The sequence below is a fragment of the Penicillium arizonense genome, assembly GCF_001773325.1.
Source record: "Penicillium arizonense strain CBS 141311 chromosome Unknown PENARI_contig002, whole genome shotgun sequence".
Classification (NCBI taxonomy): Eukaryota; Fungi; Ascomycota; class Eurotiomycetes; order Eurotiales; family Aspergillaceae; genus Penicillium; species Penicillium arizonense.
Genome location: NW_019173279.1, coordinates 1,657,847 through 1,682,470, shown reverse-complemented (window position 1 = coordinate 1,682,470; position 24,624 = coordinate 1,657,847). Strand labels below are relative to the sequence as shown.

At 48.9% G+C, this 24,624-nt stretch overlaps 7 protein-coding genes across 7 annotated transcripts; 5 read left to right on the top strand and 2 right to left on the bottom strand.

Moving 5' to 3' along the window:
• Nucleotides 1-491: 491 nt before the first annotated feature.
• On the top strand, nucleotides 492-1,407 carry PENARI_c002G06714 (aldo/keto reductase family protein; the record flags this gene model as incomplete). Its single annotated transcript, XM_022627583.1, has 2 exons — nucleotides 492-1,007; nucleotides 1,072-1,407. The coding sequence occupies 2 exons, from the start codon at nucleotides 492-494 to the stop codon at nucleotides 1,405-1,407; spliced, it is 852 nt and encodes a 283-aa protein (XP_022492267.1).
• A 91-nt stretch (nucleotides 1,408-1,498) lies between these two features.
• On the bottom strand, nucleotides 1,499-3,516 carry PENARI_c002G00095 (initiator tRNA phosphoribosyl transferase family protein; the record flags this gene model as incomplete). The annotated part of the gene is made up of 5 exons (XM_022627135.1): nucleotides 1,499-1,653; nucleotides 1,751-2,438; nucleotides 2,630-2,802; nucleotides 2,984-3,007; nucleotides 3,225-3,516. 5 exons carry the CDS (start codon nucleotides 3,514-3,516, stop codon nucleotides 1,499-1,501), a joined length of 1,332 nt encoding a protein of 443 aa, XP_022492713.1.
• Nucleotides 3,517-4,780: 1,264 nt separating this feature from the next.
• On the top strand, nucleotides 4,781-5,588 carry PENARI_c002G02442 (HAD family hydrolase; the record flags this gene model as incomplete). Its single annotated transcript, XM_022627306.1, has 2 exons — nucleotides 4,781-4,789; nucleotides 4,839-5,588. 2 exons carry the CDS (start codon nucleotides 4,781-4,783, stop codon nucleotides 5,586-5,588), a joined length of 759 nt encoding a protein of 252 aa, XP_022492610.1.
• Nucleotides 5,589-6,158: 570 nt separating this feature from the next.
• On the top strand, nucleotides 6,159-7,481 carry PENARI_c002G08045 (MutT/nudix family protein; the record flags this gene model as incomplete). The annotated part of the gene is made up of 4 exons (XM_022627696.1): nucleotides 6,159-6,209; nucleotides 6,355-6,447; nucleotides 6,895-7,135; nucleotides 7,243-7,481. The coding sequence occupies 4 exons, from the start codon at nucleotides 6,159-6,161 to the stop codon at nucleotides 7,479-7,481; spliced, it is 624 nt and encodes a 207-aa protein (XP_022492717.1).
• A 130-nt stretch (nucleotides 7,482-7,611) lies between these two features.
• Nucleotides 7,612-10,615, bottom strand: PENARI_c002G04221 (putative NUDIX family hydrolase; the record flags this gene model as incomplete). Its single annotated transcript, XM_022627427.1, has 4 exons — nucleotides 7,612-8,130; nucleotides 8,216-8,726; nucleotides 10,419-10,470; nucleotides 10,528-10,615. 4 exons carry the CDS (start codon nucleotides 10,613-10,615, stop codon nucleotides 7,612-7,614), a joined length of 1,170 nt encoding a protein of 389 aa, XP_022492855.1.
• A 7,059-nt stretch (nucleotides 10,616-17,674) lies between these two features.
• On the top strand, nucleotides 17,675-21,703 carry PENARI_c002G04609 (dolichyl-phosphate beta-glucosyltransferase; the record flags this gene model as incomplete). Its single annotated transcript, XM_022627452.1, has 4 exons — nucleotides 17,675-17,788; nucleotides 17,935-18,768; nucleotides 18,840-19,164; nucleotides 20,970-21,703. The coding sequence occupies 4 exons, from the start codon at nucleotides 17,675-17,677 to the stop codon at nucleotides 21,701-21,703; spliced, it is 2,007 nt and encodes a 668-aa protein (XP_022492295.1).
• A 690-nt stretch (nucleotides 21,704-22,393) lies between these two features.
• On the top strand, nucleotides 22,394-23,620 carry PENARI_c002G10203 (uncharacterized protein; the record flags this gene model as incomplete). The annotated part of the gene is made up of 1 exon (XM_022627832.1): nucleotides 22,394-23,620. One exon carries the CDS (start codon nucleotides 22,394-22,396, stop codon nucleotides 23,618-23,620), a length of 1,227 nt encoding a protein of 408 aa, XP_022492451.1.
• Between the last annotated feature and the right edge of the window lie 1,004 nt (nucleotides 23,621-24,624).

Sequence of the window (24,624 nt, the reverse complement as noted above, 5' to 3'; positions counted from 1 at the left end):
TATCAACCCACACGCAAGTAGATATCCACCCAGAGGAATCCATGGATATGGACACTAACGCCAGAGGATGTTTGGCTTGTTCCTGCCAGGTACCTTTTAGGGGCTTTAGATATAAAACATGAGAACTGTGTACAATTATAGCGTGTAAACCGTTTCTCTGGCTTTGGCTGGTCATTCGGTTATGGAGATGGGCTTGTAACGAGTGAGCGCTAAACTATATATGTGTCAGACCAAGGGATTGACTCAAACAAGCCGAGCGACAAATCAGTCAGAAAAAGACTAGAAAAGTCCAATTATCAATAGGAAGCAAGAAAGGCCCCTAAAATGGCGCAATACAGAAAAGTCGACAAAATTCGCGATGGTGTTGGATCTTTTAGTCATCCCAGATGACCTCATTTCGCAAAGCGGGGCGATGAAGATTCCCTAACATATTATTCCCAGCTTCCAGCTCCAGACACACTTCCCTTTCGCAAATCACCTCTCTATTCAAAATGTCGGCCTCATTCAAGATCACCGACACGCTCCCCCTCCCCAACACGAGCGCGCGCATTCCCCGCCTCGGTTTCGGCGTCTACCGCTCGCCAACCGACGTCTGCGTGAAATCCTGCCTGAAGGCATTGGAAGCCGGATACCGACACATCGACACGGCGCAGTTTTACGCCAACGAGGCTGAAGTTGGAGAGGCTTTGCGCACTTCCACCGTGCCCCGGGAGCAGGTTTTCGTCACCACTAAGATCCTCAGCCCCGCTGCCTCGGTTGAGGCTACCTACGATAAACTGCTCGCTTCTGTGCACAAGATTAGTGGCGCGGATGGATATGTTGATTTGTTCTTGATCCACTCTTCCAGCTCGGGATCGGCCGGCCGCAAGCTTTTGTGGCAGGCGCTTGAGAAGCTGTTCTTTGAGGGGAAGACTAAGAGCATTGGTGTTAGTAACTTCGGTGTTGGGCACATCGAGGAAATGCGGTCATACGCTCAGGTCTGGCCGCCGCATGTGAATCAGATTGAGGTTCGTAAATTCGATGGCTGTCTAGGGTGATTTGTTGCTGTTGCTAATCTGTCTATTTTTGCAGCTCCACCCGTGGTCCCAGCAGCGTGTCATTGTTGAATACTGCCAGAAGAATGGCATTGTTGTCGAGGCCTACTCGCCCATCGTGCGGAACTACAAGGCCAATGACCCCACACTTGTGGATATCGCAAAGAAACACAACCGACCAACTCAGCAGATCTTGATCCGCTATGCGCTGCAGAAGGGATGGGTCCCCCTCCCGAAGACCGACAACCCAGAGCGAATTGTCGCCAACGCGAATGTGTTTGACTTTGACCTCAGCGCAGACGACATGTTTGTGTTGGATTCCCTGGACCAGGGCAGTGCAGGTGCCATCGTGGAGGCCGTTGACAACGAATGAGCAAGCTCCAAAGCACTGCCATTAACGACCCAAGCTCTTACGCAGACCGACAGGACCAATTGGTACCATGGACAGTCACTATGATCCATGTTCAATAATCTGGCGGCTGCATCAGGAAAGCATTGACAGACTGAAGTGTGGCTCGAGACGGATTCACGTCATGTTTCGACGACACGAGCCAGGCGAGACGCTGTCGAATGAACTGCTTGCCGATCGCGCGCTTGCTCAACGAGGCATCGAAGCCACCTATGAAGAAATGTAGTTAGCTGTTTATTCCCCTTCCATCCATCTAGCGCTTGAATTGAACCCCGGAGAACCATCCTCCTGGCCATTGCATACATACCATCATCATTGAAGAACAGGCAAATAATCGCCAGGAGTGTCCCCGCCGAAAGATCCTTCCCAGTCTCACAAACAACCAGTAAAGAAAGCGACGAGTCCAATCCAAGCCGCGCCCCAACAAACTCACGCACTTTATCCAACGACTTCCTTAGATCACGACTCCCCAACTTCCCAGACGCACATCCAAGATTAAGCCTCTTCCCATTCCCTTCTCCATCTCCCTCTCCCTCACCACCCAAACCCACATCCCCATTACAGTCAATAACAAGATCAAACCTCCCTTCAAAATCAACCCCAGCCCCAGCCTCTCCGATAAACAAATTTCGCGTAGGCGCAATACACGTAACCTCCAAACTCGCATTCCCCAACTTAAACTCACCAACCAGCCTTCCAATAACATCCGGCAAATCTTCCTCAGCAGTCCCCTTCAACACAGCATGATTAGCCCAGAAAACTGGCGGTGTCAGTCCATGCGCCCACCCCTCACTGTCATCGCCAGCACCTTGGATATAGCCGCCTTCGGACATCTCAGCGCCATGTACCCGCCTCGAGGCTGAACATAGCACTAGGAGGTTGTAGTCGCTGCTTTTTTGGAGGTCTGGTGGGTGGTAGTAGGATCTGTTGGCCCAGGCTATGCGGATTGGTTTGGAGAGATTTGTGCGGAGGGTTGGTAGGTCGAGTTTTAAGGACTGCGGTTGTTACTGTTAGTTATTTTTGTAGTCTTGTTTTTGTTCTTGTTCTTGTTTGTGTTTAAGGGTATTGCCAATTCTATGCTAGGTTCACTGTCGTCCTTGGATGAAGGCAAATAGTGAATAGTCAAGAGGGAGAAAAGAAATTGCAAGGGAAGTAAAAACATGCATGTGCATGTGCAGGTACATACCTTCAACGAATGAACAAATCCCTCAATCCGACTCTCAATCTGAGCTTCTTCCGAGGCACCGAGATAATTAGGCGGCAGTGCAACTGCATGGTATGCAGTCTCGGACGGGAATAGTGCCCGGTTCAGGACGGCACTCCAGATTGGGATGGTTTTTGATAGGGCGTCGGGCATTACTGGGTGGAATCATTTTCAGTGTCAGAATTGGGCCTTCCATGGTGTATGTGTGTGTGTATGCATGGTGACCATGACCCATTGGGGGGGAGCGCGGGGGGTGATGCAGTAATTGTTGGTTGGTTCGTTTCCTCTTTTTGCCCCGAGGGTTTCGCAGGGATTGGGTGGGATGGATTTACTTACGTTTGCCTCGGCGGGTTGAGTCGACTATTACACAGCTGTGGGATAGTAAGATATTGTCAGCTTGTCGTTCTTAGACAGGTCTTGTGTCGTGTTAGGGGCGGCTATAGTCCATCGTGTTGACTGTCCATGGAATGAACGTAATCCATGAACAGTATAAGCCAAAACCGAAAAGGATAGAATTGAATAAATACTAACCCCCCATGATCCCTGGCAAGCGGCAACAACTGCAGATTCAGCCTACGAAAGCTAAAATCCCACTGCCCAGTGTGTCCATCGGTGCTTTTAAAATAAGCACTACCAACCTTCGAAGCCGGCGGGATATACCAGCTCCCACAGCGTTCATTAGCAACAAGAGGAAGTCCATAGTGCTCGGCAACCTCATGCACAAAAGCGCCATCGTCCTCAATAGACTGAAGTCTGTTGGAAACGGACAGCGCCGATCGACGCAGTGACGAGAGCGTCTGGGAGATGGACTGCTGTGCCGACGGGAAATGTAGCGACTCCAGTGTCGGGAGAGTGTCCGAAGACCCCATGTTGTCCCTGGTGGTACTGGCACTGTACTTGGTGCACGGATGATGCCAAGTATATGGGATTCAAATGGATCTGGGGGTTGTACTCTGAAGTTGTACCGAGAGCGTTTCCACTTGGAATGCCCTGTGCAGATATTGGGATTTTGGCCAGCGCGTAAATTTTGCCGGTTGTTTGTGCTCAATTTCTTGGGGTGGTGGCTTTTTCCGAATCAATTGTGAAGGTTGTGGAAATGGTTGATGCGTTTGTGATTTGGGTTGGGCCAATCACAGTAGAATATAAGTGGAACTGGACTGCATGTAGTTCCTGTACATCGACTGTAGCTGAGTGGGATGCTTGCAAGGTTGGGATCGGTAGTTTTCGGCTTGGATGCGTGTACCCCACCTCACGACCTAATAACCATACACTGATAGTAGGTGAGATATTACCCTACATGAAGTGGTTATATCAACCCGACCACTAGCCCTGTGACATCTCTAGCTCGTTTCACGATGCTAGCATTTGGCCTATAATATAAGGTCGGGACTCTGTAGTCCTTGCCAAGCATCCTGCGTCCGAGTGCATACTTGATATTATCTGACTGTGCTTGTTTGACGGACAAAAAAGGGCCAACAGGCGGAATGTCGGGCCTTTACACATTTCCCTATATCCCTCATACACATTCCGGTTTTTACAAACTAGAGCTTCAAGTCCCTGTGAGAATCGAGACATGACCGTGCGGTCTGAGTTTGGGCCCAGTGGGCTGCATGTCCAATTACACTGGCTATGTCTGGTCCGTGGCCTACATCATGTTCAAAGGTGTTTTCGTCCGGTGAGTAGGTCGACGTAGATTGAAATAGAACGGGTCAGTTCCATATCAACGAGACCTTGGTAGTTAAGACACTTGCAACCATTTTGATACTTAACTATAGAAACATATGGAAAAGTCCGGGAAAATGCGTGAAACCAGTAGAAAAGAGGAATGCGCAAGCTAAACGGTATTTGGACTAGTGGCCCGCCGGGTTGACAATTATGTCCTCAGACTAATGTACTCGGTACTTGGTTATGTGTTGCGTCATGGACCAAACTGCAAGTACCCGGTACCCACGTCAGCCCCTCCCGCTCTGGCCCGGTTTCCCTCAATCGTCATGGGCTCTTGCTTTAAATACCGAGTCGCCAATTCCCTCCCTTGGCCATTTCTCTGCTCTGCATTCCGCTTTCTAGATTGTTTGACTCCATTGCGCATCTCGCATCCCTTCTATAAACCAGATCTACTCCCCGCTTTTCACCATGGCTAAGGTACGATCATCGCACCTGTCAAGACCCACCTACGCTAACCGGACTGCAGATTACAGAGATCTTCTTCGACTGCGACAATACCCTGGTCCTCTCCGAGGAGCTGGCGTTCGAGGCCTGCGCCGACATGGCCAATGAAATTCTGGAGGAGTACAACATCCCCGACCGCTACACCGGCGACATGCTCATTAAGGACTTTGTCGGCCAAAACTTCCGCGGCATGATGGGCTCCCTGCAGACCAAGTACGGGTTCCAGATTGAGCCGACAGAGCTGGAGCGATACGTCAAGAAGGAGGAGGACATGGTCATCGCCAAATTGGAAGCCAAGGCCAAGCCCTGCATCGGTGCTACTGAGGAGCTGGAGAAGCTGTTCGCGTCGAAGAAATACGGTTTCGCGGTTGTGTCCTCTTCTGCGCTGCGTCGCGTGCGCGCTTCCCTCAAGAAGGTCAACCAGGACAAGTTCTTTGACCACGACAAGGTCTTCAGCGCCGCCAGCTCTCTCGAGAAGCCGACTTCCAAGCCTGACCCCGCTATTTACCTGCATGCTCTTGAGAAGGTTGGCAAGAAAGCCGCCGAGACTGTTGCCATTGAGGATAGCAAGTCCGGGGCTCTTTCGGCGATTCGTGCTAATATTCCCGTCATTGCCTATGTCGGCAGCTACAATGGCGAAGAGATCCAGAAGGAGATGGCTGAGAGGTTGACTGCGCTCGGTGCAAAGGCTGTCATGTACCACTGGTCTGAGTTCGAGGACCGTCTCAAGGAAGTTGAGACTGGGTCTGTTGAGGTTCACTCGACCCTTTGATTGTTATGACACCCTTCCCACGCCCATGATTATGATAGCAAGCGTATGGTCGTTATGGAGCTTTGGTTTGTTTCTGCTACCCTTCATGTATTCTGGGTTCATGGGTCTTTTCGTCTATACTCCCAGGAGTATAGGTTCAATTTCCTGGCAAGAAGTCCGGGCCCAGTTTCCTTTGCCTGGTGCATTATTATTTAGTATTATTATCGCATAGATAGCCGTGGTGCGCAATGGTATCGATGTTTTAATTCTTCAATAGCAGTCATCGTAGCTAGTATGAGAGCCCTTAGCCCAGGAACTGGGCTATGGTCGTCTCCAACCTGAATATCTACTTAAATACACATGTACTTTAAGTTGGCAAAAGACAATACCATCCTACGATCAGACCAATAAACACAAATGCCCCAATAGTGCAGCATCGTTGGGAAGCAATGCATATATACTGCATATATACTGATAAGAAAGATAAGGGCTGTAACCCCACCATCCCCTCTCCAGACTCCGTAGAAACATTGGAGCATAGCATAAGACGAATACATCTTCGATCTCACCATTTCTACTCACACAATCATCATGACAATCCCCTCAGAAGCCAAGTCCCACCACATCTCCAGCGGTCCATTGGTAAGCTACCGTTCCTCCGAATCCCTCAGACATCACCCAAGTATACACGTCCAATTTATATCCAAACATAGTCCCAAGAAACATCCACTTAAGACGCAATACGACGCATTCTACTATTTTGATGCTTGACTAATGCCCCTTCCAGGATCCCAGCGAAGCCCGCTGGACTCGAATGGTCAAGATAACATACAGCGACCCCCTTGGAGTCGAACGAACATGGGAATCAGCTGAGCGTACGGTAAGATTCATCTTTTACTTGGCCCTGTTTGCTTTCCGTTTGCCTTCTTGTTTGCCGTGGCTGGGGGTATATGTGCATGCATGACACCCAAAGCAGGGGTGTTGACCTTTCCACCTCTCGAGGCTGCCATGATATAGATTTGTTTGCATGACAGATCCCAGGCCCTGCCCCAGCATGGATTATGAATGGTTGCTTTGAGTGGTCAGCACTGACATGCGCCCTCAACTTTGTAAATGCATACACCAGGGCGCTATCCGGGTCAGCTGTATCCATCACAACTGGAATCATTGGTTGCCTGATATTGTAAAGCTATGCATCAATCATGTTGTCATTCCAGCTGTCAAGCAGCAAGCCCTATACCAAAGCAACCAATAAAAAAAGAAACACACACTACTAACCCCCAACCCACTTCCTTGGTCCAATGCTAACCACATTCCATACACGCAGACCCGCCCTGCCGGCGTAGAACTCGACGGCGTCGGTATTGTCACAATCCTGAACAAAGAAACCGGCCCAGAATTACTTCTGCAAAAGCAATACAGACCCCCGATCGACAAGGTCGTCATTGAAGTTCCGGCTGGTCTTATCGATGCAGGCGAGACGCCTGAGCAGTGTGCCGTTCGGGAGCTCCTTGAGGAGACGGGGTATGTTGGTGTGGCGGAGGAGATTAGTCCTGTGATGTATAACGGTATTATATCCCCTTTCCTTTTTTCTTGTGTTTGCCTTCCAAGGTTTTCTTGGTGTGTTTTTATTTGGCATGTTATCATGGAATACCTGTACCTGACATCATCTTAGATCCCGGACTATGCAACACAAACTTGCACATGGTCCACGTCCGCGTCGACATGTCTCTGCCTGAGAACCAGAATCCCAAGCCTCAGCTTGAGGACAACGAGTTTATTGAGTGTTTTACTGTTCCGCTCAGCTCGTTGTTTGAGGAGATGAAGAGACTTGAGAAGGAGGGGTATGCCATTGATGCCCGGGTTGGAACGCTCGCCGAGGGAATTGAATTGGCGAAGAAGTGGAAATTCTAGGGTGATAATTGCATGATGTCTTGGTCTCAACTTGGCCACCAGTTATCAAGCCAGACGTCTACCAATACATACAATCCACAACGATGTCCACATCTACAAACCAACGCACCGAATGACAAGAAACCCCCAACTAAATCTTCCCCTCCCCCTTCAATCCTTGATAGAGCGCCCAAGCAGCCAAAGTCTTTCCATCCCTAATTCCCTCCTTCCACAAATCCCCAAGCTCAACAACCTTAAGCGTAATCTTCTCCCCCTTCCCCCGTAATCCAGTCAACTTCCCCTGCAACGCCTCAATCTCCGCAAGAGGCATCTGCTTCTGACACAAAAACAACGGAATAAACTCATCACTGCCCCCAGGAGAAGGATAAACAGCGCGCTGCAGCCGTTCCCCGTAATCGGGTTCTTGGCCCGCCTGCAAAGCTAGCGCTGTCATGTCAATTAGCTCGCTCTGCTCGACTAGGAGACCGGTTTCTTCTTGGATTTCTTTTGCCGCGCTGCCGGCGAAGGTCCCGCTGTCGTCTAGCATTCCTGCCGGGATTTCCGGGAAGGAGAGGGATCCTGCTGGGATTCGGGGTTGGATTGTTAGGATTGTTTTTTTGCCTTTGTCGGAGGTTGAGGTGGTCGGGATGTCATTTGGTTGGAGGATTAGCTGTTTATGAGTTAGAGTATGTATCAATATAAATGTTTCTTGGGCCTAGATGGATCATGCATGTGTGTATCTCGGGTTGACTCACCAACATGCCAACACTCCCACCCCGCAAAAATACACTGCCTGGCAAAGTCTCGCCTTGGCCATTTGATACGTCGGCCTTTAATTTGACGAATCCTAGCCGGTTCCCGCCGAACCGGTCGACAGCTTGGATGTCGATTTTACGGAGCACATATGGGTCATCGTGGAATTCGTGCGATGGGTGTTGTTGCCGGGCTAGGGATTGTTGGAGTGTCGCGACCCAGATTTTGAAGGCTGGGAATGAGAGTAAGTCTTTCTGGCTTAGATCTGGGATGCTGTTGACGCGTAGGTCTGTGTCTGGGATTGTGAATGTTGACATGGCTTTGGCTGGGGCTCTCAGGCTGCGGCTGGGGATGAGACTGGACCTGAGGGTGGGGCTGGGCTGTGTTGGTTTCAGGCGGAAGGTATTTTGGAGCCGTTGCATTAATTGAATTCTTGGGTGCTTGGCTTGGTGTTGGGTGTTCAATTGGTGAGTGGAGGAGGTGTCGCATTTTGGAAGTTCATTGTTTTGGGGCCTATGACGTCGTGCAGTTGGGGGCTTCATACATGTACGTAGATTGCCAATGTTTACGTGTGGATTGTTTTCCCTTGGGCATTTGACATTTTACTATTAGGAATATAGTTGGAATAAGTTATAACACCGCTGTCTCGTTGATCAGGTTAGTTTGGCTCGCTTAGTGCAGCTGTGAGCAAAGTACAGTGTTGAACGTACAAGAATAACCCCAGTCAGCTAATAGTAGTCCAGAGTACTACGAACAGAATTCCTCCTCTATTTTTTTCTCCTTTCTAGCAAATGAAAAGCAAACAAATAGCTCAGTCAGACAACCCGATTTTTAATTCTACCATTTGACAAGACTGTAAACATCAAGTGGTCAGCTTGGAAAACAGAGCTTTTTATATACCGGAAACTGACATGGAATGTTCCTTGCATCATTCTTATCCTTCCGTTCAGCTCAAGCCTCGTTTTCGTACACCCAGCTCCATCGGATACACCGATCCAATTGATATTCGGATCCGTCTGAGTCGAAAAGCAAGGACGTAAGGCCTGGATACACCCTTTGCCAGCACATACATCAATTGCTCGTAACCGCTGCCGTCGAAGATCAATCTCAATCTGCTTTCTTGGTAAACGATAGCCAAAACCTTGTTTGGTTCGTGGCTATACACCATTTCAAAGCCTGTGATGCAAGTGTTCTTTCCTTCGTCCAAAACAGAGACAAGTATCTTCAGAGGAGAGTGTATCGAGATATTCTGAGTTCTTTCGAAATGTTTCATGATTTCAAACTTGGACCTGTAATGACTGCATGCGTAACGAGCCTGGACACATGGCCATTCACCACAAGCTTCCTGCCACCGATATCTGGAGCCTTCCCTAGGGACTGATGACTCAAAGTGAGGAAAGATTCCGTATAGCCCCTCACGGAGAATTTTGTCTCTCTGCATCGGAGTTATGTTGAAGTTCGACATACTGTATCTGTCTTTGATCCATCGATTCTTTCTCCAAAGTTTGTGCCTTGTCCGCAGATGATAAGATAGAAGATTAAGATGAGCTGTATGGCGGTAGATTTGTCTCCAGTCCAAGTTGCTTTCAGTGTCTTGAAGATAGCTAAGAAAGCCGCGATCTCCATCAATCAAAAATCTTGTTTCCCAAAACGATGGAACATGGAAAACAAATGTCATGGCTCGGGACGAGCACCTTAATGCAAGGAAGTCGGCTGTAGGGAGGTAGGCTGCGATTTCAATACGAATTTCAAGCGGCAGTAGCCCGAGGCAGTCCTTCGAAGAATCTCGCACTGGAGATATCACATGTGTACCTTTTGGTGATCCTGAAATCGTCGCAGGCCATTTTTTTCGAATAGTACGAGGCGGCTTGCAAAGGTTGAACGGCAATGGCCTGTCTCTCGAATGTCGGACTAACTCATAATGACTTAGGATAATCCGTCGAATTTGTAAAGATTTGGGAGACAAAAGCGAAAACACTTACTGCCAACTCCTACGGGTAAATAACGCATGACCTAGAACAGTGTATCAAGACAGATTTCGCCATAACCAGAATGTTGGATTAGATATTTCCAGCAATTCTCATGAAACAAGATACCCTGAGGCTCTTCCTTCCTATTCATTGCTCTGCTTATAAAGAACACAGAGTCCATTGCAGATTTGGGATATTCTGTCCACTCGTACATGTCGCCATTGATCGAACATACACCGATAATTCAACCTTGAAGAGATCCTTATTCCCATGAACAGTGATATACACTAGAGTCCAATTAGTAATTGTTTAAGTTGTTAAAAGTACGACAATGTATCACTTACACGCACGGTATTTGCTTACCCAGGATGTTCCGCTGATAAGCCAGAGTCCGCAGGATGTACAGTATTGCGAGGGCATAGGGGCGTACATGATGGATGTGCTCCAACTAACCATATTTGAAGTGGGTGAGAAATCAAAAGCATTTACGTGGGCTATCACCGCTTGCAATGTCAGTGTTATTGTCATGACTACATCACTATATCTACATCCTATAACCTAAATTGGTATTTCTCACTGTTTAAACCTTGGATGTATTTTTAATTGACAACTCCATTTCACCCCAACGCTAAGTGATGGTAAATAGAGCACCGAGAATGACTATCTGCCATGCCATTTTAATCGTCCATTTTACCAAAATTTTAGTCATTTGAAGCGTTACATGGCTCACATCGACTCACTTGTTGGGGAAAAGACAAAATTGGCGATAATTACACAATAGAAATACATGTATAAGCCTCGGAGTAAGAGTACTCCTTGAGGATTTACCACGAACATCCCACTATCATGTCTTGCCTAGTCACGTCGGAGCCTTTAAGCCAAAATTCGATATCTTGTAGGAGTTTTGTTCGCGACCACGCTACTTCGCCAAACAAAGCCGGCCACTTGCTAGATCTTCTGCCTGGCGGATTCCTCGGCGCCAGTGAAACAACTCATTTCTTAGTTTTTGTCTCCCCGAGGACAGCCCGTGTGTTTGTAGGCGATAGAGGGGTATCGGTCACCCTTCTGGCCCAAGCGGACAAGATAGTATCAAACGCTCCGGCAGCGACTGCGTGAGTCGCCGACTCTATTCTGTAAAGAGCGGACTGAGAGGCATGATCATAAGTATCCGATGACCGCGTAAGGAGTTTCTCTCCAGAATTCACGAAGCACTTCAGGAAGGAGCTTTCGTCAATATCTATGATAACGTAAGGGTTAGGCAAGCCTCCAGATTCCCTTTATATCGCTCTAACTCTTGTTCCACTATCCTTAGATATTGCTGGATTCCCTCGTAGTTATATCTGGATGGGTCGGCCAGCCGAAGTGTTAGGGTGACCGACCAGGTTGTTACTAACTCACGCTATTCCCGAGTCAGTTTTACCATCGCCTTTATTAGGCTAAAAAGATCCAAGTATAGTGTTATGTAGGTTTCATGTATTGTTATCGCTCTACTTTGGCCTCTTTTTGTCCACCCCTTTTTTGTCCACTTTCGAGTGTTTCGGGTTCATCATGTAAAGTGTATGATGGTTAGGGTGTGAAAGGAATTATGGCCTGTGACTGTATTTCTTCGCCATGACAAAGACCTAGTATTTTTAGATAGAAATCTAAGACGAGAAGGAAAAGGAGTAAAAGTTGGGAGTCGAAGTAAACCCCTTATCAAGCCTGAGTCTCATACTCCGGAGGTCACATTCACCATTCTCCAACCATCCCTGTCAGAGCCGAGAGCACAACATGCAACAACACACAATCAGATGCATACAGTAAAGTCACACCAATCGTAGGATTACCATAGCCGACGCTACCTCCCCCTAGCACAAAAAAGCCGATCTTCCATGTAGGCCGTACATGTACATGAAAGAGTGTGGGTCGCAAGTGAAGACATTCACCCGGGTAAAAGGTTGGCGTTAGCCCGCAGCAAGTGTTCCCCGCCCCATGCATAGCGCTAGCTATCGCATGGAAACCTGCAAGCTTATATATTACCCAGACTTCTAGATGCCCAGGGCACCGCATTAGCCGAACACCTCATAGAGAAGGGGCCTGGATCGACAATTTTTTTCACCCGGGTAAGTGGGAGGCACCCGCGCTCATCCGCTGTAGCTTTCGATATCACCTCATCACTCCTTGCAGTGAGACCGGGAGAGGCTTTTCCCCTTGAGAGTGGAGCGTAGTTGCCTCGTTTCTAAAATGCGACCCGGGTGAATCCGTCTATCCGTCAATCCGTCAATCTGTGGGGCAGCGTTTCTGTTTCTTTTGTTTTTTTTTTGATCTGATCCTGGCTGACTTGGGTTCCCTTACTTTGTTTATATGTTTGGATAGCTACGGACTGAAACATTACGGGCGCTTGTGTTCAGGCAGATGCTATACCCAACGTCATCGTGCCTGGTAATTTTGGAGTGCGGACATTTTGTTTGCGGCTGATATTGAGTATTTTCTGGGGCCTGTCCTGATTTAGCATTTGTGTCCACATTTGTGTTAGGCTGATACTATACGAGTGCCAAAAAGGGCTGTTTCTAATCTTAAATTAGTATACCGAGGAAGTATAGGGGCATTTTAGGCAGTAATAATGATCAGCGCAGCAAATTCGAGTTGAAGGAATCATCTGAGCCCGGTATTCCGTATGGCCATGTGGTTTAACGCTCGTGGATTTACCCCTTGGTAAACCCAGTACATCGGCCTCGGTCCATTTACATTACCATCATGAGGCACATCACCGGATAGCCAGGAATGACATCCACTAGCAATTTGGCCGATAATGGTGTGCCAACCCCTTCCAATGAAACCCTTTGCTAGCTCATACCTACCTCGATTTGGACGATCCGAAAAAGAAAAAGCCATGTTACATACTACTAGTCAATGCGAAGTAGATTGCCCACCATGATACCCGGCTCAGCACAAAGCTCTTTGGTCGAAATCGCCATGATCATGGTCAAAGCTGTAAAGCTTGCGAGAAAAAAAGGACCGGTGAAGTCGAGCTCGGTGGTCGTGGCCAAAGAGCGGTGACGCACTCAAAAATGGCTTCCCTTGCGCGCGCTAGGGCAGACGGGCTCCTTGGCCTATCCAGATCGGGTCGCAGGTTTACTGTATGAAGATTTGGAATGGCTGTTGGGCAAGCCTGTGTTCTCCATGGGCATTGGGCAGAGGGAAAATGTAGGATCAGCTGTTTCAAATAGATACAAAGTCGTATTTATATAATTAAAATACTGATTCTATCTTTCAACCAGTGATAGCCAGTCATAAAAAAACAAGTGAGGCTGTTTGGGAGTGTATATAGATCAGAGCAAGGCGGCTATTGCACCAGCGCTACCAATCATATAAGAGGATCCGTTAAGAACATTCCCTGCAACGCGAGACAGGGGGTTCGGAAAAAAAAAAGGAGAGGTACAGCACAAATAAATACTGAAGGCAATCACAGTGATCGTCATCCTTGGAAGCACCCGGGTTTATGGGTGGCAGGCGCCTGATCTGCCTCAAATCTTTCTTTATAAAGTTCACCTTGTCCTCCCCCTTCCAGACCCAAGCCTAAACTTAGGTCCCACTTTCGGGCATCCATCACACTGGAGACAGGCAGGCTGAGCTCAAATGTGTTGAAATGGCCAATACGCCACCGTGCAAGGAGAGGCGTTGGTCCCGGGGCGCCAAGGCCAGATTCTCGGAAGTTGTTCACACGTCACCCAGGTAAGTAAGCCCCCTCCGTTTCGCTTTCCCTGAGCTCACAATTGTAGATCTATCAAGAGATTATATTCTCAAGAGTTTGAGTCAATGACCAATCGGAGCTGCTGTTCAGACAGTCCTTCCCGACCGAAGGACAAGTGTACGGAGACATTCAGTAGCCCAGGCATGCGAGCAATCAAAGGCTCACCGCGTGCCAGTGTAGCTCTCTCATCCAAACCACGTCGAGATAGCTTTCGTGTCGTGAAAGAGCGACAGCGCTTGTCAGGGTCAGCTTCTCCGATAAACAAAATTGTGCCTCAGTGTATACAGGAACAAGCAAAGATTGACCAAAATCCCCAACAAAAAGAAGAGTCAACACGCAACCATGCACCCCGTCCCGAATTGGGCAGATCCCAATCAAGTCCTACTGCTGGTTACAGCACAATGGCTGTTGATCTCCAAGGGGCTCGCGATAACCCACAGTATCAGATCCAGAAGTCACTCGAGCGTGACATGAGCAAGGTCGGAGTGATAGATCACAATTCACATATGGACTATGCAGCTATTGCTCAGGAAGCAAACCCGCAAATGATTAGGCAATTGGAGACCAACCCCATCGCCGAGGAACATCTTATTCATGAAGTGAGAGAAATCTACGCCGGGCTGGTCATAGTGGAGAAAAAGTGCATCGAAGTGATCAGGAATCTCTCGCAAATGGGCCCAAGGACGGAATTATCACAAGAACAGTGGAAAACGGTCATTTCGCTACACCGAATGCTCATCCACGAACATCACGACTTTTTTCTCGCTTCACAGCATCCAGCAGCCAGTCCGGTAGTGAAGAACCTCGCTGAGAAGTATGCTATGCCTGCTCGCATGTGGCGCTATGGGATTCATTCCTGCTTGGAACTGTTGCGCAAAAGACTGCCTGCCTCGCTAGATCACATGTTAGCCTTTATATACCTCTCGTATTCGATGATGACACTCCTTCTGGAGAGCGTCCCGCATTTCAGGGGGACCTGGATCGAGTGCCTAGGTGATCTAGCGCGGTATCGTATGGCAGTGGAAGATACAGATGTGGCGGACCGAGACATTTGGGCAGGGGTCTCGAAGTATTGGTACAATCAGGATACTGATCAATGTCCTGAAACTGGTCGAATTCAGCACCACCTTGCCGTGTTGTCTCGTCCGGATACTCTGCAGCAGTTCTTCTACTACACGAAAGCGTTGATCAGTGTGCGCCCATTTTCAAATGCGCGGGAGAGCATGGTCCAGCTGTTCAATCCTATCCTGAGTGCACCGGCTGATAGACACACTCTGATCACTTCTTTTGTGGCTGCCCATGGTGCTCTTTTCATGCATATGCCAGTTGAGCAGTTTGTTGCTCGGTCGAAGTTCTTCCTTTCCAATCTTCGCCAGGAGGTTAGCCGGCTAGGTCGAGAGGGACAGCAAGGCGTCTTTATCACATCCTGTAATATCGCTGCGATCTTTCAGTATGGCGATAAAGATGGAGCCTTTGCTGCGGAGTTTACTTACGACGGAAACACCACAGCAGATGCTTATGCTATCTCGAGGCAGTGGGCGGCTACCACGGAACCCAATGATCCAAATAACCACCCATACACCGACTTCTCATCCCAATTTGCATTCCGCGCGAGCTCCCTCGCTTTTCACACCTTGATAATCATCCTCGGCCAAGCCGGCGACCCGAACATGCTTCCAACCGTGCATGCGTCTATGGCATTCGTGTGGTGCCTCACACTCCACCCAGCAGCTATCCAACGACTCGAGCCTCTAGTTCCGTGGTCGATACTCGCAAACTACCTAAACACTTTACTCCGGCCCGACACCAACATTGCAAAGATCGAAGATGAATCGTTCCCCCGAATCGACGACACAACATCCCAACAGCTACCGGAGGACTTTTTGATTAGAGGACAAACTTGGAGCCGGCTTTATTACCCTGCGAAATTCTTCGACGAGACTGCTGTAGAGGACGACAGATCATTGATTGAAGAGCCATCAACAATGCTCCCTAGAAGACACAGATGCTTGTGGCTTGGAGTGCGGATTGCAACTGTCTGTCTTAACTTGGGATGTTTTCTAGGGCACTGTCCGCTGACAACACTTGATATCTAGTTCTCTCGCTGGATGACATATGACCAGACTCGACGGTTCACGCCTACCAGACTCGCACACGAATTTGCGCCAATTGCGCAATCTACTGATCATCTCAGTGGGAATATATACTTGGCACCTAGTCCCTCGCTTGTCGACCAGGAGATGGAGGGAGTTTGAAATGTGGCCAGGGTGACCACCAGCTCTTTTTCGGGTTCCTCTGTGTGTGTGAGCGTGTGTGGCATGGAACATGCACTCGGTGGGGATGACTGGCTGGTGGAATCCTGGTGTTTCCTTACCCTTTATTTGGATCGGTGTTCAAGAAACCATCAACCATCTTGAACGCTAATCCTTCCCATAGCCTCTTTCAGTAAACGACATCCGAGAGAGGATTTGCTTTTGTTTGTTTTTGTTCGTTCCTTCATTACCAGGCAGGAATATTCATGAGTCGGCCACGACTACACGACAGATATCAGATATGAGATGCCAGATCTCAGATCTCAGATTCTTCCTGGAGGAAGGCCACCACCTGGACCGTCTTTCCATGGATCCCCCTCTGAGGCCTCTAAATCCTCCAAGGATCGATCGTTTTTCCCTTTGGCCTCGGATCTATGATGCTAGGATTCCCTACCGTGGACTGCTACCTTGCGTCTGCCTGTGGATTATTGAGAGCTCGGAAATCTTCCCATGGGCTGAGCTATGCGCCTGCACTGACATTGGGGTTGTCATCTTGGAACTACGAGGATTACATCAATAACTCGTCGGCGTTGGATTACTGCAGAATGTTCCCAACCTGGAACGCCTGTTTTTCGGAACGACCAGAAAGGTCACCCCAGAAGCTTTCGCAAGGAAGTCAGTCCTTGGCTTCTTGCTAGGATAGGCAGATGTGTTAACATGGGTGGCCATTGCAAGGATAAATGGCTCTACAAATGAGCTTCAAAAGAAGTGAGAAGACAGAAAAGAAAGGAGAGTGGAAAACAGATGTGGATAGGAAGGTGTTTATAGGGATTCATGGATGTTGTTCATAGCTTTTAGTTGTCTCTTCCGTCTACTGACCCGTGGAGTGAATCTAGAGTTGAATTGCATAACTGCATAACTATGCATAGCCATACAGGCTCCGAGTATCGTATACTCGCATTCGCTGGCATGTTGGTGGACATCTTTCTCTCCATGGTTGCACCGTCACCATATATAGGAAGAGCTTCGGATTGGTTTCGCATAGTTCTCGTACTTCTACAGTACCACCCTGTTGGAATCGACTTTCACTCCTGTGTCATGTCAATCGGGGGTTACATTTTACCTCAAGTGGTAACAGATCTATGGAGGTATACGCGTAGGCCAAACAAATAAACGAGTATCAAACAAAGAGAAATGCAAAACACCAACAAATATCCACGAATAAGCATCTTCAGAAACCAACTAGTTTCTACTAACAAACGTAGCTCCCGGCAGTGGAGCGCTGGTAATTTCGGGTGCAGCTTGCGCGTTGCCGATAAAAGGCCAAGCTGGCGATTACATGCAACATCCATTCCTCCCCCCTCTCCCCCTCTTCCCCGGAGATCCTCCATTTTACATGTACTTCCTATGAATTGAACATTTTCCCTTCGGCTGAAGTGAATGCCATTCCCTGGGCATCACCCAAGTCTCCAATCCGTCCCTCCCTCCGCCTACGTCTAGCTCACCATGGCGACAGCTTGGGGTAAGGTCTGTCGCCAATGCGTCAGTACCGTCGCAGAAGTCCCAATCCAAATCCTACTCGTCGCAATCGCAGCTACCTTCCTAGGCCTATTCGTCCTGGTAAGTACAGGACACCTTTCCCTCCGTCCCGCTTGTACCAGCGCGCGCGCAGTGCAGTACCCATTTCAGACACGCCCGCGCCAGACCACACCAGAGCAGTCCCAACTGCAATTGCAAATCGCTAACGTGGCATTACAATCTACCAGTTCTCCCTCTTCATATTCCTCGTCGCGCCATCCCCACGCGTCCCCCTCCCAGAAGAAAAGAAGTATAGAACCCTAGCCAAAGATGGCTCCGTCACAAACCCCCAACCACTCCCCTGCTGGCTCGACAGCCTAGACGCGCAACTCAATAGCGATCGCAAAAGCACACCCACTCCATCTCTCGAACCGGCAGACCTCTTCATGTCCGTCGTCGTACCAGCCTACAATGAAGAAGACCGCCTAACCGGCATGCTGGAAGAAGCAGTCAACTACCTAGAACGCATGTACGGCACAGCAACAAACCGTGAAGGAAATACCAACACCGGTAGCGAGAGCGAGACAAGCACAATGGAAACACGGTCAATGCGGAAACGCAACCCAATCACCGCCGCCAACGGAGACGCGAATGCGAACGGCCACGCCGCCGTCGCTACCTCGATTCCAGACCGCGGCTGGGAAATCATCCTCGTCTCGGATGGATCCACAGATCGCACCGAGGAAGTCGCGTTCCGCTTTGCGCGCGATCATCAGCTCTCGCTTCATCCCAAGGGTAATGCTGGGCCGTGGACACCTCACGTTTCTGAGGGTGTGCATATCCCGCCTGGAACGATTCGGGTCGTGACCTTGACTGAGAACCGGGGCAAGGGCGGGGCTGTTACGCATGGCATGCGCCATGTTCGCGGTCAGTATGTTGTTTTTGCGGATGCGGATGGGGCGAGTAAGTTTGACGATCTGGGTAAGCTTGTTGGGGCGTGTCGCGATGTTGAGGATGCGCGTGGGCGTGGTGTGGCTGTTGGGTCGCGCGCGCATATGGTTGGGAGTGAGGCTGTTGTGAAGGTATGGAATTCATTCGATTGTCGCATCCTTGTCGGTATGATCCTGGTATGGTACTAATGGTTTATTTGCAGCGATCTAAACTACGCAACTTCCTTATGCATTCCTTCCACTTGATCCTTCGGTTGATGACGCCTCCTAAGACTGCTACGGTTAAGGATACGCAGTGCGGGTTCAAGCTTTTTTCGCGTCCTGCATTACCCTATATCGTGCCATACATGCACTCCGAAGGCTGGATCTTCGATGTTGAGATGCTCATGTTGGCTGAGTTTGCCCGGATCCCCGTGGCTGAGGTTCCTGTGGGTTGGAGGGAAGTGAAGGGGAGCAAGTTGAATGTTCTTAGAGATAGCATTGGCATGGCCTGGGGTCTGGCTGTCCTGCGGGCGGCTTGGTCTCTTGGTGTGTATAGACAGCGATGAAGGTCGGGACTCGGATGTTCTGGCTATGATATGTCTTTCCATTGGCGTTTAAAGAGAATATATTGCATCTTGGACTTTTGCAGAGTTGAGTCTTTTTCTTGAACGGGTGTGGCGTAGTTGGAGATTGTCGACAAGTACAGCTGCGCAACAAGTGTGAGGTATGACATGTCCAGCTCACCCTATCTAAGATTTGTCGTGCTGCTCGCTATGTGATATCTCTGATTCCTAGCGATCAGGCCAGCGCACTTGGAGGACATGTCACCTCAATGATGTATAACTTGCCCAATAGGCTCCAACATAGACGCCTATTTGTATATTGGAATGCAATCTTCTGCATTATCAGGTTGGACATGATGTACTTGTCCTATCTGTGTCGTCATTAGGGTCGGATATCTGCATAGATTTTGCGCACAGCATGTATCAAGCATGTAGCCAAAAAGGGGAAGCCGACGATGTTGTGCACCCCATTCTGCATGCGGGGGTAGCACTGTATGTACATATATTGCGTCAATCCTTTATCGCTGAGGAAGTTGGAGTTCTGCAAACAGCTTGGATCTACTTTACAGTACTTTGGAGGTATATGGCGAAGTATTTGATACGCTTTATCTTCAAGTTTTTTTTCCTAGTTATTTTGATGCTGTTTGTAACGCAGAACTACTATTGGAACATAGCGTTAGATTAAGTAGTCTTTGATATCGAGTTCTGAAACAAAGCCAAAATGTATACAAGCTCATCGAATTGGATGTGAAGATGCGGTGGCTCCGTGTGCCGCTAAACAATCTCATAGTGGGTAATCCACGTGTGAACGAACTCTCCACCCTTGTGGACCCACAAGGGATTTCATGCTACAGAGTACAGTGGATTATCAGACTCTCCTTGAGTCTCTGATCGTGTACACCAACGTGTAGTTAAAAGGCGCCGTGTAGCCCCATACTGCAGTGCAACTACAAGTATAGGAATTGGTGCACAAGCATAACTACCTATTGGTCTTGATTTCTCTCTTTTAGGGCAGGATGACCATATGAGTCACAAATGATGAGCCCTTGAGATATCCTTACCTGAGACTCGAGAAGTATATCTGCGGCATGCCTATCTCAAGTCATGCAAGTAAAGAAAGTGGCAAGCCGGAGTGGAGTCTTTACCCTCGTTCCACCGATCCAATCAGTCTATGTAGGTTCTGAGGATCTTCGAAAATCCTTCCATATAACATCACTGTGGGTACACGGGTTCCTTGCGGGTAGTCGGGCGATTGGTGGAGACCAAATGCCGACTTTACGGTCGAATTGGCCGAAGAACTTTCACTCAGACGTAATTCCGCCTCGGCGAAAAGTGAGCTGATTTATTCAGTGAGCGGCCATGTAGATGCCGATCAGAGGTTTACGTATAAATGCCGTAATCTGCCCGGTGGCATTGTCTGATGCTTGCATGTTGGGCTTCTATTGATCGTCCGACACCCTGAAAGCTTTATAACCCCTTTCTAGAACGACCTTACTTTAAGTTTGATCTATCGATCTATTCAGGGATAAAGCATTGGTCTCTAACTGAACCTTTCTCGGTACCTGAAAGTTCTCTTTTTCGTGTCTGTAAAAAAAACTCTGACGGTGGCGACAAATATCTACATATACTCCCGAGCCGTACCACCGATTTTCGGAACATCGCCAGCGACAATCAACGAATTCGATATTTCCACTCTCTGTACTACAATCACAGTAATTTCTGGAGAGATGGGATCCTTCAAAATATCCAATCCGTCATCATTGACACCACATCTCCTCCGACTACCAGCAGAGCTCCGTCTCAAAATCTACGAATATGCCTTGGCAGTACCAAACGAGTACATGAACAAGCCATTGATAGTGGTCGACGACCGTGGCAAAGTCTTCACAGCCCGCGGCCAATACAGAGCCCTAGCAATGAGTCCAAGCTGGGTTGGCGAAGACGGCACAGCACGCAAGCTCCTCGCCGTCAACCACCAAATCCACGACGAAGCCGAGGACTACCTGTACTCACAGCACACGCTGTTCTTCCGCAACTCATTCAACCTAGATCGGCTGGGCGATTTCCTCGGCACGCTTAGCGCAACGGCGCGCTCGCGCATTCGCAGCGTTGGCTTTGAGGTCTTCTTCTTCGTTCATACGCAGACGGGCGTGCCGAAGCGTACCATCAAGCAGTATGAGCTTGCTGCCAGGCTTCTTTCGGAGAAGTTGCCCGATTGGCGGAGTGTGTTGTTTTATCTTGATCCGCGTTTTTATTATCCCTCTGCTAATGTTGGTGGGAGGGATCTCACGGCGAGGGGAGTGTTGGATCTTGCTATGCGGTTTGGGTGCTGCCGGGATATTAGTTTCTTTCCGTTACCGAATGGTGACCAGCGTCTTTTGGAAGAAGCTCAGCAGTTTGTTTGGAGGAGTCGATCGCCGCCGAGGTCGCCTGCTTATTGTTCGCTTTCGAAGAAGTATCCGTTTACTTCGGATTTCTCGAAGTCTTTGCCAAATCACTGGTCCACGTCATCAGTGTTCTGATCATGGTCTTTCTGCCTTTTTGTCTGCATCTTCTGCGCTTGGGTGTTTTACATAGCCTGCTTTTTTGCTTTTCTTTTTGGTGGGTAGTCTCGTGGTTTGAGAGGTGCTAGTTATGCACCATGACGTCCACTGAGAAGTGCATATATCATTGGGGGCATCTCTGGCGCAACTTGCGATTATGTGTTTAGGTGTTTGATGTTTAAAGGGGATCTTTTGCTTAGTTATAGCCATGTAATATAGATTGGTTAATATTTCTGGAATATTGGCGGATTTTAAGTTGCCTTGAATGTGGAGGTATAGATAATTTTGACGTCATAGCCTCTGTTCACGGGAGTTCCTGTTGCAACCTCTCCCCTTTTCCCCGTGTGGGGGTGATTTCCCCATACTTAAATCTCTATGCCGCTGTCTCTTCACTCTTCAAGTACACTACCTGAGTTACCTGGGTTACCTAAGCTACCTAAGCTAGCTACCTAAGGTCAGTACCCAAGCCTGCCCAACGAACTTTCACATGCAAACCTCAAATGAACTCGGCCCGTGTTAGCTGCAAACCGAATCATCGTGATTGACCGCTTCTTTCAGGACCGGACTGGACAACGAAGCTCTGAGGTGGCCGATATCCACCGATATCCACCCCCCAATATATGATATACCGCCTTATCGCACTTCCCTCGGAAAAACAATCTCGCCGCCATGAAGTCGACTAAGTTACCAGACGGCCACGGATATCTCTACAAAGAAGTGCGCTTCTCTCCGACACAAACCCCTATTCGTCGCACAAAATCGGTTTCGGCCACTATTCCTACACTCAACGGTCAAGCCGCCCGGTCTGTCCAAGGGACTCCGTTCGCCATGGAGACAGCCTACATCGACCAATCGCGGGCGCTCCTCCAGAGTCAACGAGTACACTTCGAGAGTGAAAGATCACTGTTTGCGCAGGAAAGACGGTTGTGGGATAAGGAACGGGAGCTGTTACGATCGAAAATCGCCGAGTTGGAGTCATCACTCAGGAGCCAAGGACACAAAACAAATGAATTGGGACCGGATGCTGCCAGGCTAGTGTTGGGCGTATCGCAGTTGAATGGCAACAACTTCACAGCACAAGTGTGGGAGGGGTCAAGTCCAGGTAGTCGGCCAACAAGAGTATTCCACGATCACTCCCCAGACCAAAGTCACCTGTTGCCGATCTCCGAAGGGAATGGGATGAATCCGCCGTCCCTTGATCGGGCCCTTTCAGCCCAATCGCAGGTTGACGTACCGAGGCTGCCCGTGCCGATCGAGAAGCTTGACAGCACGTTGGATGGCATTACGCTCAAGTCTACCGCGTTGCCACCTGAGGTCGTCGCTCGAGTGATCACCCCGCCCTCGCCGTCACCCCTGGTAACCTCCCCTGGAACCGCCCCTTCAACGGCTGTAAGGCCCGGCATGGAACATCGAAACAGTCTCAAACTGAAGCTGTCAGAACTCGGCCGGCCCAATGAGAATTTACTCCGCGATGCAGGTCACACTCCGATGGCGATCATCGAGGTAGATGAAAGCCGACAATCCACAAAGGAAGGGTCTCCCCTCGAGGTTCCCTTGGAGAACGAGGAAGATCCTGTCGCGCCCGTGGCAACCAATGTCCAGCAACCTGCTGAGAACAAGATGTCCTACTTTCCGGATGTACCAGACGATCCCGCTCTCAAGGGGCCCCTCGGTCTCACTAATGAGGAAGAACATGACTCCAGTTTCCTGAATGAATTAGATCGGAAACTCCTTGATCAGGCGAAGAATATCCTAGGCAACTCGGGTGAATCGGCTGATCCTAACGAGACCGACCCTGAATTGCCCAACCAAAACGAAAACGAGCCTGAATTCAAGTTCAAGAAATCTACCAACTTTGGTACAGCATTTGGAATGTCGAATGTCGGTCAAATCTGAGAGCAATTTCCCCACCGTCTGTGCTTTGATTGTTTTGTGATCTATCTTCCTGTTCCTGTGGATCTTTTGTGCATGGTTTCATTTCTTGTCATCTTGGTGCATACGTGCATGTCCACTTCATCTTGTTACCAATTTCTTTTCTTCTTTTGGAGACATCTCATGAGATAATGATCAATGATCTATGCCGACATGTGCAATACATGTTTCTGATTTCTTCCAATTTTGTTCTCGTTTCCAGGGCTACCTCATGAGGTCTTACTTTGACAGGCATCCATGGCCCTAGCAAGTTGCATTTGGATTCCCCTGGGTTGATATTGGAGTTCCTTGCGTGTGATATGTATACAATTGACTCGAATCCAATGTTCTGATTGGCCCCTTCCAAATTACTCCTGTGGAGGGGATCTTGGTGTCTTTGCTAGTGTGCCTCACTCCGGGGACCCCTTGCAGTAACTCTGCAACCTTTCTCTATTCGGCTCCACGTGTTTTTGCTGCTCCCCATACTGCCCACGCTATTCGACAGCGAAAATCTTGCAAATCCTCTCCTAGCTGAGGTAAAGCTCGGATGCTCGAGCTCGGACTCGAGGTCATGCATAAGCTTCACGCTCGTCGCTTAGGGTTTGCCTTGGCTCTCGACAAAGCTACACCTCCCTTTCAACAAATCAGCTTGCCTATTTGCCCTAATTTCTTCCTCCCTGGGCCTAGATTTGATGTCTCTCATGGTTCCTTTCTTCGGTAACTGCCGTTGCCCTTTGGTGCCTTGCTGATCACGGCCCTTGTGGCTTTTTTTAGGAGTGCCACCAAATGACTATAGTTCGTACCTTGCAGAAATCTCCCTATCTGCTCCTATCTGTTCCTGTTTAGCCCTTGACTCTCCCCACGATGCCCCTCAGTATAGGATTTGCATGGGTGTCGAAAAACTACATAAGGACCATACTTCACGCCTCATCTTGCTATTCCTCATCCTCATCCAAACAATCAGAGTCTCGACAGTCATTCGTTCTTCT